The sequence below is a fragment of the Pipistrellus kuhlii genome, unplaced genomic scaffold, assembly GCF_014108245.1.
Source record: "Pipistrellus kuhlii isolate mPipKuh1 unplaced genomic scaffold, mPipKuh1.p scaffold_m20_p_20, whole genome shotgun sequence".
NCBI classification, from domain to species: Eukaryota; Metazoa; Chordata; class Mammalia; order Chiroptera; family Vespertilionidae; genus Pipistrellus; species Pipistrellus kuhlii.
In genome coordinates, this window is record NW_023425516.1 from 19986936 (window position 1) to 20002796 (window position 15861).

The 15861-nt window shown below is 53.6% G+C and overlaps 1 protein-coding gene across 4 annotated transcripts in view; it reads right to left on the reverse strand.

The window, feature by feature from the left end:
- Nucleotides 1-15861, reverse strand: part of MORC2 (MORC family CW-type zinc finger 2) — a 28331-nt gene continuing 12470 nt past the window's right edge. The window contains exons 6-27 of one of the 4 annotated variants that reach the window (XM_036449607.2): nt 13500-13608; nt 10763-10922; nt 10547-10658; nt 9939-10064; nt 9382-9461; nt 8704-8786; nt 8114-8199; nt 7573-7713; nt 7324-7478; nt 7083-7211; nt 6579-6684; nt 6143-6275; nt 4703-4777; nt 4251-4622; nt 3654-3785; nt 3205-3259; nt 2698-2839; nt 2356-2595; nt 2175-2268; nt 1354-1533; nt 597-659; nt 1-257 (exon numbers count right to left, since the gene is read on the reverse strand). In XM_036449607.2, the coding sequence (XP_036305500.1) occupies nt 189-257; nt 597-659; nt 1354-1533; nt 2175-2268; nt 2356-2595; nt 2698-2839; nt 3205-3259; nt 3654-3785; nt 4251-4622; nt 4703-4777; nt 6143-6275; nt 6579-6684; nt 7083-7211; nt 7324-7478; nt 7573-7713; nt 8114-8199; nt 8704-8786; nt 9382-9461; nt 9939-10064; nt 10547-10658; nt 10763-10922; nt 13500-13608 (2842 nt within the window). In that variant the 3' untranslated portion in view covers nt 1-188. Of the gene's footprint in view, nt 258-596; nt 660-1344; nt 1534-2174; nt 2269-2355; nt 2596-2697; nt 2840-3204; nt 3260-3653; nt 3786-4250; nt 4623-4702; nt 4778-6142; nt 6276-6578; nt 6685-7082; nt 7212-7323; nt 7479-7572; nt 7714-8113; nt 8200-8703; nt 8787-9381; nt 9462-9938; nt 10065-10546; nt 10659-10762; nt 10923-13499; nt 13609-15861 lie in introns of all 4 variants that reach the window. The other 3 variants (XM_036449606.2, XM_036449609.2, XM_036449608.2) reach the window with 3 other exon arrangements.

Below are 15861 nucleotides of genomic sequence, written 5' to 3' on the forward strand. Positions count from 1 at the left end.
TTTCGTTTCTTTTAAAAAATAAATATTTATAAACTTAGGGAGGGAGATTCAAAGAATCAGAGTGTTTTCCCTCCAAAAGCACAGATGTCCCAAGTGAGCCAAACCAACGCGAGTCCACAGACCCACTAATCAAACGGCCCCCGCGCACCCGGGGCTCTGCCCGAGGCCGGGGCGGGGGAGCTGGCCCCTTAGTCCCCCTTGGTGATCAGGTCTTCGATGTAGGCGTCCAGCTCGTCGTCTGTGTTGATGTCAATGTCCTGAAACAGAGCGGGCGGGGTCAGCTGGGGCCGTACGGTGGTGGGGGCCTGAGGAGCCTTTGGCCCTGTCCGTCCCCTCTTGTCTATCCCCCCGCCCCAATCCTCTGCACAGAGTTCCAAGTTGTGCAGACGTGTTGCAGGCTTCTTGGGCTCAATAAATCCAAAACAACACAGCTAGACCCCCCACCCCAGGGTTCCCACCACCTGCCCTCCGCCCACAGGCTCAGGACAAACCTCAGGAATCACCCGGTGTCCTCCCTCTCCCTCAGGTATGAGATCTGCCCACTCCCTCCCTCCGCACTGTCATCGTCCAAGGTTAAGGCCGCCAGCATCTCTCACCCAGAAAACTGTGGGAACCTCACTGGCGTCCTGCGTTCTAACCTCTAGCCATGCCAGGCCCTCCTACAACAACCAGAGTAAGTGTCTTAGGGCGCAAACTGGGTGATGCCAGTGACGTCCCACCTCTGAGGCCCCACCGCGTCCAGCCCACTCCTGCCTGAGGGCGGGCCTGGTCCTCTCTGCCGCAGCACTCACACTCACTCTTCATGGCTGTTCCATCTCAGCTCAAATACCTCCTCAGAGACCACCCTCATGGCCTGGGAAGGTGGCCTCCGTCTGCCCTCTCAGTCTGTTTCCTGCATCAGTACTTCTAGCTCCTGCCCTGGAGGGTCGGGCTGTGAGGGAGGGACCGCCTGGCGGGCTGCCCCGGCCCCCTCAGCGAGGGGAGCAGGCCCTCCTGTGATCACTGCCTGGTGAAGGACTGAGAGCCCACAGGGCAGGCTCCACTCGGGGGCCACCCAATCCCATCGGGGCGGCATCTGGGAAAGTGAGACCTTCTAGTTCATGGCTGGGAGGAGTCTCAAATGCAGCTGTCCATCAACATGTCTAACAAGGACAAAGTGCGATGCCGGCCCGGCTGGGAGGTGGCCCGGGCAGCCGCACCTCAGCCCTCCTGGTCAGGAGCTGTGCCGCCAGGGTTGAAACCACAGATTCCTGCGAGTGGGGAGAAGGCAGCAAGAGGTGCCCAAGCCCCCCCCCGCCCCCCGAGACCAGGTGGTCCCGCTGCAATGAGAACTGCCTGGCTCACCTCCTGCACCTTTTGCAGGAGAGCCACGATGTTGGTCCTCAGCTTCTGCAGCTTCTCCTCCGTCTCGCGGAGCTTCCTCTCGGAGGCGCGCAGGCTCTCCTCCGAGGCCTTGGCCCGCGAGTCGGCGCGGCTCTGGTAGGAGTGGCACAGGTTCTGGAGCCCCACCTCGTACTGCCTGAAGTACTCTTTCTGTCGGGAGAGGGGGGGCAGAGGGGCGCATGAGCTCACAGGGTCCCCAGGCCCTTCTAAAGGAGCACTGGCTTCCCCCGGGCTCAGCACAGGCTCTGAGCCGGAAGGGGTCAGACACGAGGGCAGAGACTGCGATGCCATCGTGCGGGGCCGCCATGAGGACAAGGACGGGATCGCAAGGGGGAAGCACTCAGCAAAAACTGGGGTCTCCATGACTCTTAAGCCCGTGGAAGCAGGACTCTTGCTGCTCCCTCCCTCCCAGCAAGGGCCCCTCAGGGGAGGCGCCACATCCGCATCCGCTGGGTCAAATAAGACCCAGTGCTCGTTTCCACATCACCAGCTTCTCTGCATCCCTCTGAGCTCACAATCTTCGCTGCTGCCTGTGACAGGTTTAGCCTCTCTGCCCAGGTAAAGAGATGTATTCCTCATAAAATGTCCAACCAGGCCTCTGTCCGTCAGTGAGGACTCAGGACCACAGTCATGTCCAGCTAAGCCCCTTCTTTCCCACAGGGTGAAGTCTCCTCTCCCATCTCTTACCTGAGAGAGGGAGGCTGGCCGGAGGCACACAGCTGAGAGCTGGCACCACCGCAAGCACCGAGGGGGCACGCAGCGTGCAAGACCGAAGGTCAGGCCAGACTCACCAGAGGAAAGGATATCAGCTCATCTGAATTCATAGCACTCAGCTCCTTTTTGGAGATGGGGAAGCTTGGAGGCAGGAAGTACCGTAAACAATTCCTGAACGAGAGAGCAGGTGGGGACAAGGAGTCAGAATGGCGTGGACAGGCGGAGAGCCGCTGGGCCCCGGAGCGGGACGGCACGCACCGGAGGATCTGGACGAGCAGGTCAACGGTCTCGTGGTTGGAGCTGGGGGCGGTGGTGTCAGGCTCAATGCGGACGCATTCGGAAGTAGAGGCGTCTGGCACGGCCACAGACGTCTGGGCCTCCACCAGCGGGGCCACCGTGGACTCCACCTCCTCCCTTCCGTTCTGCTGGGTGTCGGGCGTCTGATACTCCGGCGAAGGGGGCTTCATCAGCCGCACATCCTCGCTGTCTTTCTCCACCCTGGAGAGGACACCGCTGTCACGTGTATCCCAGCTCCCCGGATGGGAGACTGCCCCCCCTGCCCGGGCCAACGCTGCCCACCGGCCTCTTCGGGGGCATTACCAGCGGTCTCTCGGCGTCGTGTCTGTGGGCACGTAGTCAAACTTCACCTTCCACCGCACCGCATGCTTGCCTGCCTCCACCGCGGTGACGCGGCCCGTGTACCACTCCCTGTTCACACGCACCTCCACGTGCAGACCTTTATCTGAGAACGGGGAGGAGCAGAAGTCAGAAAACTGACCTGAGTCCCCCACTCAGTCAGACACCTCAAGAAAGGTCACCCCAGGATTTGCAGGGATAAGAACTCCCAGTGACCCTGGTCTCCTCCCCCATCTGTCTAAGAGTTCCACAGAGCAGCCGGAGGAGTGCCAGAGGTGAATGCCAAGGATTTCGTGCTGAAATGCACACCGGGTGTGCTTTCTTCAGAGTTCTAGGAATTGGACTTGAAACCACTGGAGCACCAGAGCCCGGAGCCAGGGGAGCCTCCATGAGCCGGAGGGGGAGCGGCTGCTGGCTGAGCGCCCCGCTTCCCGCCTCCCCACAGGCGGCCAGGCCTCTCCCTCCACTCACCTTTCTGCGCCTTCTTGAGCTCAGCGGAGTCCTCCTCCTCAGCACTGTCCGACAGCTACGAGGAGAGCAGAGTGTGAGCGCCCCTGGAGAGCAGGCTTCTGCGTGGCTGCCTGCCCAGGGTCAGCAGCTGTCACCGTCATGTTAATTTACATGGCAGCTTACATCACCAGGACTTGCTTATTAAACCTCTAGCTTAGGTGTCTACGCTTCTGTCACCTTTATAAACAAGCTGGCGGGCAAGGGACAGACTGTCTTGGACACAGAACGCACGGGTTTTAAACCTCCCCGATTCCGTGTCAACGTGACCTCAGACCTGGGACTCAAGTCTCCCTCAGGACCCTACCTGGCACACGTTTCTGGCATCTTTGTAAACTGCGCTCTAGAAGGCTCACGCCTCAGCACAAACGGAGCCGGTGCAGACTGCTGAGAACTTCCCCTCGACCACCTACCTCACTCAGGTCCTTCTTTTCCTCCTTCACAGTGATCTTGCCCCGCTTGGGTCTCTCCCTCCTCTCCACAGTCTCTTCCTCAGCTTCCTCCTCATCAGAGGCATCGATAGCCCGCTTCCGACCATGGCTGGCCTAGAGCAAGAGGGGGAAGAGGAGCAGCCACGTCAGTCCTTGGTGTGCAGGAAGCTTCTATCCAGCCTGAAGAAGCTTCAGCCCGAAGCTTGTATGCTTCTCCGTCTCCAACAGGGCGAAGTACACCTGGCATTGCTTGGTACAGAGCAACTCCTGGCCCTGTGCCCCTGAGGACCTGGGCTCGGAGCTGTCACCGGGGAAGGCTCTCAGTTCACTCCCTCCTGGGCCAGCTGTGGCCTCCCTGAGACACAGCACCCACCACTGAGCTCAGGAGACTGTCACCAGGCCACAAACCTATGCTCCAGCATGAGGAGCCCACACCTCAGAGGGAGCAGTGAAAAGCTCCCTGAATAAACAGAGCCACGTGCTCTGTGCCCCTGAGCAAGTCCCTTCAGCTATGAAGACACTGACCGCCCAGCTCCACGCCTACCCCCGAGGGGCTGGGGCGGAGAAGCATCATCTCACCGGGGCAGGTTTACTAGGCGGCTCTGGCCTCTTGACCACGGGCATCTTGGTGGCTCTGGGGGAGGGGACCTCCCGAGGGCTCTTGGCGTTGGGCGGTGGAGATGGTGTCGGCGGCTGCACCGGTGGGGTGGACCGAGGCATAGGCTTGACTGCAGTGTTAGCAGGCTTTCGGGGTGCCTCGGGGGGCTGGAGAAGCCTGGACGTACAGGCCTCTTCCCGGGCTGCCAGAGCAGGCGGCTTTGGGATGCTGTTGATGACAGGAGCCTTCCTGGTTGGCCTGGGAGGCTGGAGGGCAGGGGGTCTGCTCGGGGCATTCTTGATCACAGCAGGTAAAGGAGGTGAGCGTGGACGCTGAGGTCTGCGTGCAGGTTCCTAAAGGAAGCCCAGAGAGTGAAAACCCTGCTCCTAGCACATGCCACCCGAGGAAAAGCCGCTCCTGCCTGGGGCCTCACCTCAGAGGGAGGTCTAGTGGTTACTTCCAGCGGCAGCTTCTTCAGGTCGGCTTGGGAGCGGATGGGGGTGGTCTTCTGCAGGACAAACGTGAGGACCGAGTTGTTTACCTGTGTTGGCACACTCAGGCAAACGCTCTTGGGACAGCGGGGAAGAAAACCGGGGCCACAGCCCTACTATTGCAAGCCTCCCATTCTCACTGGGAAGACCCAAAAAATGCACAGACACTAACCATCCGCAAATTGCAGGATTCTATGATTAATTCAGCAACTGAGAGACTGGACTAAGCTCCCATTAAAGCAACCAAAAAAAAAAAAAAAAAAAAAAAAAAAAAGGTGGGAAAGGCCTGATGAATGAGGCCAAGGACAGGCGGGTCCAGCATGCAGGAGGCGCGCTTCAGACATCGGAGTTAGTGAGAGCGTCTGCACAGGCACAGAAGCCAGAAAGCAAGCAGCTTTCATAATCCATACTGTAAAGGGCTGATGTAAATACACACAGTAAAGGGCTGATGCCACAGATATACCTAAGACACTCTGACAACTCAACGGGGAAAAACACAAAAATATGAGAGAAACATAAGCAATTCTAAAAAAAATACAGACATGTGGAAAGACTGTCCAATTTTAAAAATATGAAATAAACTCAAATTATAAAATGTATACCTCTGCCAATCAAATTTGCAGAAATATTTAAAAATAAGTGTACTGCTGGTAAAAAAAAAAAACAAAAACAAAACACACACACACAAAAAGAAAAAACCTAAAAAACGCCCCCCAAAGTTAATAGATCTTCGGGAGAATAACTTAGAAATAGTTTCTAAAAACCACAGAATTTAATTATCCACTGAAAATATGTGTGTGTATATACATCATATAACATCATAATCTTCATATTTCTATTAAAAATATATATGTACAGCCCTAACCGGTTTGGTGGACAGAGCATTGGCCTGCGAACTGAAAGGTCCCAGGTTTGATTCTGGTCAGGGGCATATACCATGGTTGCGGGCACACCCCCAGTGGGAGGTGTGCAAGAGGCAGCTGATCGATGTTTCTAACTCTCTATCCCTCTCCCTTCCTCTCTGTAAAAAATCAGTAAAACATATTAAAAAATGCAGGCAGTTAAAAAAAACTGGAAGGATATGCAGTTAATGATTGTTAGCTCTAAGGTAAACTATTCACTTTCTGGAGCTTTAAAACATTCATAAATGAATTGGACCACTTTGTATGTGTAAATAAAGCAGCCTGAGTGTCTAGAAGAATAATCAGGGCATACTTGGGAACCAGTGTGCCTGGAGATTGGGGCTGGGAGCTTTGGCAGTTCTTCTGGGTAACTGGGAGTGAAACTGAGCTCGAGGGGGCAGGGGCGCCACTAAGAGGCCCTGTCCCACCCCAGACAGACATGGCACGGCCTTGCTCAGCCCCCTGCCCAGGACGACGCACCTGCAGGGCCTCCAGCTTCTCCTGCTGTTGGCGAATTCTCTCCGTCAGCTGCTTCTGCTTCTCTTCCTGTGTCTTCAGGTCCTTTTTTAATGTCCCCAGGGGAACCTTCTGCTTCTGCTCAGAAGCCTCACACCTGTGCAGAGAAAGTGCTAAGGAGGCCATGGGAAAACAGGCTCCAAGCAGGGCAGGGCCCTTCCTCCTCAGCCAACTCACACCGCCTTCATCAGAGCAACCACCTCAGAATCCCCAAGTTCAAGGAGTTAGTACTCACTGCAGGACACACCTACATTCTTATTTCTGGACACTTACTACGAGCAGCAAGACAGATGGAAAGATGTGAGCCCTGATCTCAAGAAGCGTAGCGAGTTACTGACCCAGAGTGGAGAACATGGCGAGAGGATGGAGGCACCACAATTCGTTAGAGAAAAGTGCTCACCGGTCCTGTTCAGGGTCAGGGTTCATGGAGCAAACCCAGGTGTCAGGATACTCCTTTTCCACAGAATGCAGCTGGAAGGGGAGGGTCCGCCACTTCAGACACAAATCTGTGACAGAAATCACAGCCAAACCCGAAGTCAGCCACGCCTACCAACAGTCTCTGTGGTCAGGCTCCGCCCAGCCAGGCCCAAGCACAGACGGCCCTGACTTGCCATTCAGTTTCATTCTGGCTCCACTGTGCCTTTGTTACAGAACAGCGACCTTCTCAGGGACAGTGACACCAGCAAGGATGGAAACTTCATATCGTGGACTCTCCACCCCCAGCCCCTCTCCCTCCTCCAGGCAGAACTCAGACTTAGCTCCCAAGGCCAGCACTGAACAGACTCCCATCCCCAGTGGGACTAGAAGACCATGAATGTCAGTCCAGCCAGAGGGCAGCATGGGGACAGAGGGACATGGATGATGACGGGAAGGAGTCAGGAGAAGCTATGACCCCGGGACTCACCACACTGGATGGTGATGGGGATTTCCATGGACCTCCGGCGTTTGTAACGCACGTCACTGGATGGGGGGTGGTTCCAGTTGGCAGAGAGGTAGCCAAATTCATCCCAGAACTTGATGATTCCCCGCTGGGCTGGAAGGCAAACACCCACACATCTTGTTAGAAGGCAGCCTCTCCCTCCTCCTCACTTCATCCCCTCAGGCGGTGAGCACCCTGAGGTGGAGGCAGAGAGAAGCGGCGTTACCGATGGCGATGTCCTTCCAGTACTGGGCCAGGTGGTCGCCCATCGCCCGCAGCAGGTGCCGGTACTCCTTGGCGTCGGCGAAGTCCTGCTTGTTGTGTGTTGGCTCCAGGACCAGGTAGGGCACATCAACGACCCCAACCACCCCGCCGCACGCCCTGCAAGGAGAGGGAAGACAAAGCCCCGTGAGCCCGCGGGCCGGAAGCCTCAGCATCGGCCTCGGGCGTGGAAGCTCTCCGGGGCAGCACTCACATGCCCCCTTCCAGCTGCGGTCCCACTTTCTCATACATCTTGATCAGGCGGCTGCAGTTGTATATGAACATGCCGTCCAGATCCCGGTGTTCAATGTTGACCCCAAAAACAAAATTCAGTTCCTTAGGCTCCTTAAGTGCTCTGAGAAAAAAAAGTTTTACACAATTAGCATTTTATATACTCTTTAAATGAAGAGAGGGGGGAGGAAAGGAAGAGAGGGAATAGGGAAGGGAGATAAAAAAGAGAGAGAGGGAGGGGGAGAGGGGAGAGGGATGGAGAGACAGACAGGTGCCGGTGAGAACGGTTTGGTGTTCAATTCAAGGTGTTGGCACCGCCCTGCCTTTTCCTAGCTCAAAAAGAACAGAGCGAGGAAAACACTGTTCTCCTGCAGTGGCCATCTGACCAGCACAACATTCATGGTTTTTTCTCAAAGCAATCTTTGTAACCTGCGGGGTGGGGAGGGATTCCTCAAGCTCTTTGCCAACCATCAGTACAAAAGTTCCATGATTCTAAAAGGTCAAAGGCCAGTCCTGGCACTCACCGCTGCTTGGCATCCTTGATCCGCTTCTTGACGTCAGCTTCTCTGCGCAGGGTGATGGCTGCATTCTGCACCTGCCGCAGCATCACCTGGGAGCAAACGGCAGCACAGATGAGGGGCGGGGCTCCGGCCTCACAGGAGGCATGGTGACACACCTAAACTTCCCACTTCCCACCACATGGAAGCAACACACATGGAGAGTTATTTATTTTCTACAGAAATGGGGACAAACTCAGAAGCTGTTTTCCCTTAACTGGGCTTTTGACAACTGAAAGTCTCCAGAGGTGTGTCAGGCTGGGAGATCAGAGAACTGCTCTGACCCGTATTGCTGTGTGACCTGGGACAAGTGCTGTTTTCCATTTCCATTTCTCTTCCCACAAACTGTGTCCGTCCACACCTCATATGGTTTTGGGATGTTGAAATGATTAGCCAAGATTTTACCATGCGGTGGGTTCAGTAGTGGTTATGGAAGCATCATCCCATTTCTCAGCTTTAGGGTAAGAGATTCTTGAGTGTCGTGGGCTGAGCAAGGCCAGCTGTGGGAGGCTGCGGCCAGAATGCTAGCGGACAGCTGCACAGGGCGGGAGCCTTACCCGGGAGTCCCGCGTGACGTCTCCACCCAAGCGCAGCTCTAAAGCCCGTGCTTTGCTCTCCGCCTCCCGGGCCTTATCCTCAGCTGAAACACAGAAGAAACCACGTTAAGGAATTCAAAGGCTCAAAATCCTTACTAATCCTCTTGGATCCCACAGTGCAATTCCCACTGGACAAGGGTGGTGGTGGTGGGTTGCACAGTCAGTTCAAAAGGAAAATCAAAGACTCAAGGAAACTGTGGTACTATTTTCATCTGAAACATGCTTTTCAAACTTTCCAAATGAATCCAACACGTCAAAGACTGTCCAGGCAACCCAAGTTAAACCCTGGCAGAAGCTAGAACCTATCGAGTCCTTAGCCAATCATGCTCCTTTAAGCAGCCAGGAAGCCCTGCTATCCTGACAGACCTTGAGGATTTTGCCCTGGAGTCATAAACACCAATTTCACAAATACTGGGGCCAGAGGACAGTGTGGGATTCTTCAGGACATGTTTTAGATAAGTCCCTACAAAGACTGCTGGGAGGGGAGGAAAACTGCTGAGAGGACTGGCCAGCACGGGGAGGGCTGCAGGAGGAGCTGCCCAGAGTGTTGGATGGAGCTTTTTCCTAGATCTAGCTTTGGCCATAAGCCGTGTCCCCAGGGGACTCCCACCTAACCCCGCCCGCACAGGGGGACATTACCAATCCGTGCTACGTGCTCAGCTTTCTTCACTTCCTGCTCTGCCCGGGTCTTGAAGCGGCTGGAAGTGTACTTGTACATCCTGAATGGGGGAAAAGCAGCCTCAGGGTCCGAGGAGTAGGGGGCAGGGTGGCCACCTGAGCAGCTCAGGAAGCACCCTGACTTCCTGCTTCCTCCCAAGCTGCACTGTCCTGGCCCTTCAGGGTGAATCAGAGCCAAGCCTATTTCAGCAAAAGACTCCGGATGCAGTTCGATAGCAAGCTCACTGCTCCCTAGCTGTCACTAACCCACAGCATCAGCCATCAGCCAGGGTCTTTGCTTTTCTCCTGTGTCCAAGAGGCTCCAACAGCTCACTGTGCCAGGCAGAGCAGCCTCCACCACAGAGGGCGCTCACACTCAAAGAGCTTTGCCAGCCCCTCCACAGCTTTGGCCACCTCTATCCCTCCCCCAGAACCCACAGCAAATCACAGGCAGCTTACAGGCCTCACACGGTCAGACCCTGTCGTCCAGCATCTCTCAGAAACGCCCCAGGAAAGCGTGGCAGGGCGGCAGTCCCTACCTGGGCTTGTACAGGCAGCAGGAGAGCCTCTTGGTCTGCACCTTGTGCCCGTGGATGAAGATCCTCATTCGGGGGTCGATGTAGAGCACCGCAGCATAGGCACGGAAGGAGCGCCGCTCCGGCTTCCTGAAGGTGGTGGGGACAACGGAGCGCGGTCACTCGCACCGCAACCAGCCCCACCCAGGGTCCAGCAGGACAGACTCTCAGCAGCTCCCACCTCGCATCTCTACTGCTATTGCCACCCTGAACGTGTACCCCTCAGCGTTGGCACCACATCCTGCCCCCTCCCCCACCCAGACACTGGCCCGGCCCTCCCACTGCCCCACCGGTGCCTCCGCTCCCTCTCTAGGGCCTCAGTTTCTTCTGTCAAATCACGGAGCTGGAGCGCGGGATCATTAATCTCTCCTTTGGCTTTGCTGAGGACCTGCTGGCCCATTCATCCCTCTGCCTACGGCAAGGTGATGTGAGTTCTCAGCTCCATGAACTCTAACCTGGGAAATCTGGGAAATGTGCTCCCCCCTCCCTCCCTAAGGTCACTTCCTGCGCTTTCCCAACTGAGAAAATGGATACCAGTTCCAGGACTTCCAGCCCTTCCCAACCATACTCACGTGCCCTCTGGGGAAGTCTCTGCCATCTGGATATCTCTTGGGTTTGAGACTATGTCCAGCTCTGGCTCTCCGTTATCCATGAGTTTGAGATTGAAGATGATCACCAGCGTTCCTGGGGAATAAGACCCTTCTCTGTGCCAGGTGCCCCCTGAACATCCCACAGCACCCTAGCCCTGGAACTAAGGGTTCCAGTGTGCAGGCTCTAGGCCTCCTTACCACTGTTCCCAGGAATCTTCATGAACTGAGCCATCAGCTCCTCCTCGTTGTGGAAGGGAGAATACTTGTAGATGAGCTCTGTCTCTATGGAGAACTTTTCCAAGTTGTCTGTGAGAGGGTCCCGGGTCTGAGCATTCCAGGTGGGCAATGGGACTATCACCTACGGAGTGAGCACAGGCAGACATTGTCCCTAAACTGTGCGTTCATTCCTCTGATCCCGCCCCACACTGCCCAGATGTGAGGCCCAAGCGCCACAGCCTGGCACCAGAGCCTCTGTGGCTTCTGCCCCTTCCCAGGACTCGGCCTCAATCCCTAGGTCCCCTGGGGTACGCTGGCTGTGCCCTGGGGCCTCTGAAAGGCAGCTCCCTGCTTGAGATGTCTCTGGCCATTTTCCTAGTTTGGTAATAATTCTACTCTTTCCACTAAGGAAAGTCTATCTGCAATTATTAGTGAAACTGAAAACACACGTAAACATAACCTACAACTCAGCAATTCCACTCCCAGGTACATATTCTAGGAGAAACTTGTGCATATGTACCAGCAAACATCTAAGAACAGCAAAATAGCCACTACAAAGTGGATAAATTAAACTGTAGCATTTTTATACAATGGAATACTGTGCAGTGATGGAGATGAACAAAGGAATAGCTACTATCATCAACACAGACGAATCTTACAATGTTACAAGATAGAAGCAAAATAAAAAAAACCTATGATGAGTGCATTTATATAAAACTCATAAATGCACAACTAAACTATTCAAGAATGCATACAGAAGTGACAACATAGGAAGAAAAACAAGAACATAATTATCACAAAGTCACCTTAGGGCATTCCTTAGAGGTGCAACAAGCAACCTGATTGGTGGGAGTGCATCAGCGATGATGGTGACTGCATGGACGTTTGCTTTACTTATTCTCTAAACTGTACAGACGTTTTAACGCACTCTTCTTCACGTGTGGAATTTAATCGTATGCCTAAATAATGTTTTAGAAAATTCTACCCTTGTCAATTACGCTTCAATAAAGCTGGGGGGGGGGAATATCCTCTTTTTCTTTCTTTAAAAATTCTTTCAAATGCCACTTCCCCAGAGGCTTGTGTGCTCCACTCGTGCCCCCCCCTTACCCCCTCCCCCGCAGCTTCTCAGCATGGGTGCCTGCTGGGATTCCCTCCCAAGTTCAAACCATCTGGCCCATTGGGAGGAAAAAAGAGCTCAGTGTTTTAACAAGCGCCAGGGTGATAAAACTGATAAAGAGTTCTGAGATGTTCTGTTGGTTTCTGAGAAGCTTCCTGCCTATAGTATCCAACCCTAGGACTGGTTTGCACACATTCCTATGCAGCCAAAAATGTTTATTTTGAAATCTTGGCTGAGTTCGCTCTGCAGTAACAATCCAAAACAGTGACCTTCTAGCACCAAGTAAGGAAAAAATTTCAACCTAGTTTTTTCACCAGGGAATTGAGTTCCATTTGAGTTCTGTGAGTGTGTACCTCACTTTGCACCTCCCATCTTCACAGCAGCCCCAGGTGACAATGGCATTAGTTACACTGTGGGCATTCATTCATTTCCACTGGCACCCCCCTGCCATAAGAACACTTCTCTGTTCTGGCTTCCCCCTACCATTCTGGCCGCTCCTGCCTCCTCTGGCACTTTCCACCTCCCAGCCTTTAAATGTCCGTGTGCCTGAGATCCCAGGTCCTCTCACTCTGCGAGCTCCTTTAGTTGAGCTTATCTGCTGCCAAGAATCCGGGAGCCAGGCCTCCCCCACGCTCCAGACCCAGACTTAACTTCGAGTGTCCAGGACAAAACACTCTCTCCCTCCCAGCTGCACCCTCTGCCGTTCTTCTCCGGCTCCAGACAGCCTACCACGCCAACTGCCACCCAGAACCGAGCCACCCAGACTCCTTCCCCTTTCCTCCCTGCGCCGGTCAAACCCCACATCTGCGGCCCACATGCTAGAGAGGACGACTGCTCCTGCTCCTCCCCTCCCTGCTGGGAGTCCCTTCAGGTGACAGAGCCGGGCCTTTCACCTGGTCCACGCCAACACCCCATCTTTCCAGTCCAATCACTGCACAGTAACCGAACAACCTTAAAAAAAAAACACAACCCAAAACCCAACACTGCATCTCCTCCTTTGAACTGCCTTTAACGGCTGCGTTTAATAAAGCGCCACCAAGGCCCTGAGGTCAAGCCTGGCCTGGCCTCCCTGCTCTTTAGAGGCCACACCTTCCTTCAGGTGGCCCCTCTACCATCCCGTCCCCAGCCTTCAGCGCCTGGAGCAGACCGTTCCTGAAGCCCCAGCCTGGGTGAGGCTCTCCCGCCTGCCTTCTCCCAGGAGCCTGTTCCTTCCGGTTGCAGACTCCCCTCCCTCAGGTAAGCTGAATGAGCTCACACGCACCAAAAAGACAAGCTTCACTCGATGGTAAAAAAAAAAAAAAAAAAAAAAAAGACAGCCTCTTATTCCCAACATGAGTTCATCTGTGATGATTCCGGCTCACATCTAACCAGGGCCAGTATAAGTTTAATCTAATCCGCGTTAGCCAACAGGAAGGAATTAGATGGGAACTCTGAATTCACCTATCTGTGGATGTGACGCCGTGGATCTCTCTCTACGGTCCTCTCAGCCCCTTCTCCATTTCTCACGTGTGAAAGGAGAGCAGAGTCTAGTCTAAGGCTGGCAGACCAAGGCCTTCCCTAATCCACGGCGGACCCAGGAAACGTGGAGCGGAGGGAACCTACTTCATCAATGCCTTCCTCCTCGTGAAAGGTGCGAGACAGGAAGAGGCAGGTCATGGTGTCGTCCTTCTTGGTGAAGAGGATAAAATCCTTCCCGATGCGCATGGAGCCTCTGGAAGGGAAGCAGAACCGGGTTATTCTCCCAGGGACTCAAAAGCTCCTCTGAGAAAGGAGCTGATCTACCCGTCCTGACTCAACTGCCTTTGGAGCGCTCTCCGGAAGGCCTCCTCCGGCTCAGGACCTGAGTGAGTTCCCACAGCCTCGTCCCCCTCCTCCCATCTGACACTCCTCCCTCTGCTCTTCCGTTATAACCTTCTCGCCCACACTTACCTGCGTGCAGAGCTTTCTCATCACCCTCTGGGCACATTCACTGCTCATCATCAGCTCTGGTTAGTCTCACCCCCAGGCGCTGCCATGTGACCCTGCTGCCCATGGGCCAGGTCTATCCCAGCCACACAAGGGCTGCTCTACCCTTCAGATTGCACTCCAGCAACTGGTACCTTTAACATGTCTCCGTCCATGCTAACCACAGCCAATTCCCACCCTGACACAAACTCCCCTAGCATCCACGCATCAAATGCAGCAGCATCAAGGGAATAGCCCACGAGTCCTCAAAAAAACACACACCGCAATAGTCCGATCCCAAGGTTAACCGTGTCAAATATAATTCTTGATCAGTTTTCAAGGTGGCCTATCATTGACTCAGGTCCTGTAAGTACAACCATCTTCTGTCTCAGAACCGTTTGGCCACCTCAAGCTCATTATGACACAGGCAGGTCCCTGCTTCTGGATGAAACTAGTTCCTGGGAAATGTGCCTCAAGGAATCGAAGTCTTCCTTCCAGTCTGGCCATGTTCAACCACCTGAGGAACAGGCCAGGCCAGGCCTTCCCAGGTGTCCGGCAGAAGCATGAGCACCAGCGGGAGGACTGCCCACTGAACAATGGGGCTATTTAGTTCCTTTCTTCTGAGCAGCTTCTGGGACTTTATGACTATTATCTCATTAGACCTCGTCATGCCCGAGGGAGGTGATGGCAATAGGGAGCCTTATTACCCTCGTCTATGTACAAATACAAACCAGATTAGTATGCCAAACACACAAATGAATGCCATGTGCCATTTTCCTAAATGCTCCGGAAAACTCCCAGAGACAGCCTGGGGGCTGCCAAGTCCTGTTTCTCCTCTGCCAGTTCCCGAAGTTCTGGCAATGCTCCTTCCTCAACAATTTCACAGTCCTCCTTCTTCCCTAAAGAGCTTTTGGGTGGCAAAATGAGGCACACTGCCCTGCCTTCTCTCAGAACTTATTCTTGCCCTAAATTGGCAAAAACTCCCAATTTGTGCCTCTTTGAACCCGACAGCAACAATCCCAAAATGCCACTTCTCTGGCTTCCCTGCTTCTCAGCCCTATTCTCACCACAAATCACTTCCTTCTAAAAATCTTTTCAACTTCTGAATTGGTATCAAAATGAATTCACTCTGAACACTAGATGGCTCCATCTCAATGGGTCCTTTACAACAGTTCTACCAAAAATATGCTAATGTCAACACGCTCAACTTCTGTACACTTTCCTTTCCGGGCTTCTGGGCGCTTTTAGAGTCCTATGTCATTTGCTCCTAATACTTGCTCTGTAAGGGAGAATGTCAGAGTTCAGAATCCTAGTTTCTAGATTAGGAAATAGATATCCAGAGGGTAAAATGTTAAAAAGAGAACTGGTAGGAGAAACCTGACGTACAATCCAGAGGGGAAGTCAGGGTTTCATCTACCATCACACGGACTGTAGGAGACCTCAGTTATTGAGGACTTAGATCACCCACACAGAATCACATGGGCCCCCTTGATCCCTGCTGCCTGGCCCTGCCAGGGGTTATATATCCTACTCGGTATGTGTGATATAATCCCAATTTATAAAGAAGGAAGCTGAGGCTCAAAGAAGTAATTAAGTGAGGAAAGATTTGAATTTTAGTTAGTCTGACTTAAGTGAAATGGACACAATTTGCAGTCAGAAATTCTGGTTTATATTTGTGCTCTACACTTGGGTACCTTTATATTTTTGGGCAAATCCTTTCACCCCTATAAACCTCACTTTCTTTATCTGAAAATGAGCATAACAGTACCGACACCTCCCAGGACCATAGGGAGGAGTAAACAAGATCAGTTAAGCCCCTACCTAGCACAGTGCCTGGCGCATGGTAAGTGCCTACGCGTACCATTTGGTTCCTGTCCTAAGAGACAAATCGGAAAGTCCAGGTACATGTCTTTGGAAGCACTTTCGTTCTCCACCCCCCCAGCACACTGCAGTGAGGGACAACTAATGCTGTTGACTGGCCAAACCACCTCTCTCTCAAAGAAAACAACACGTCTCCACA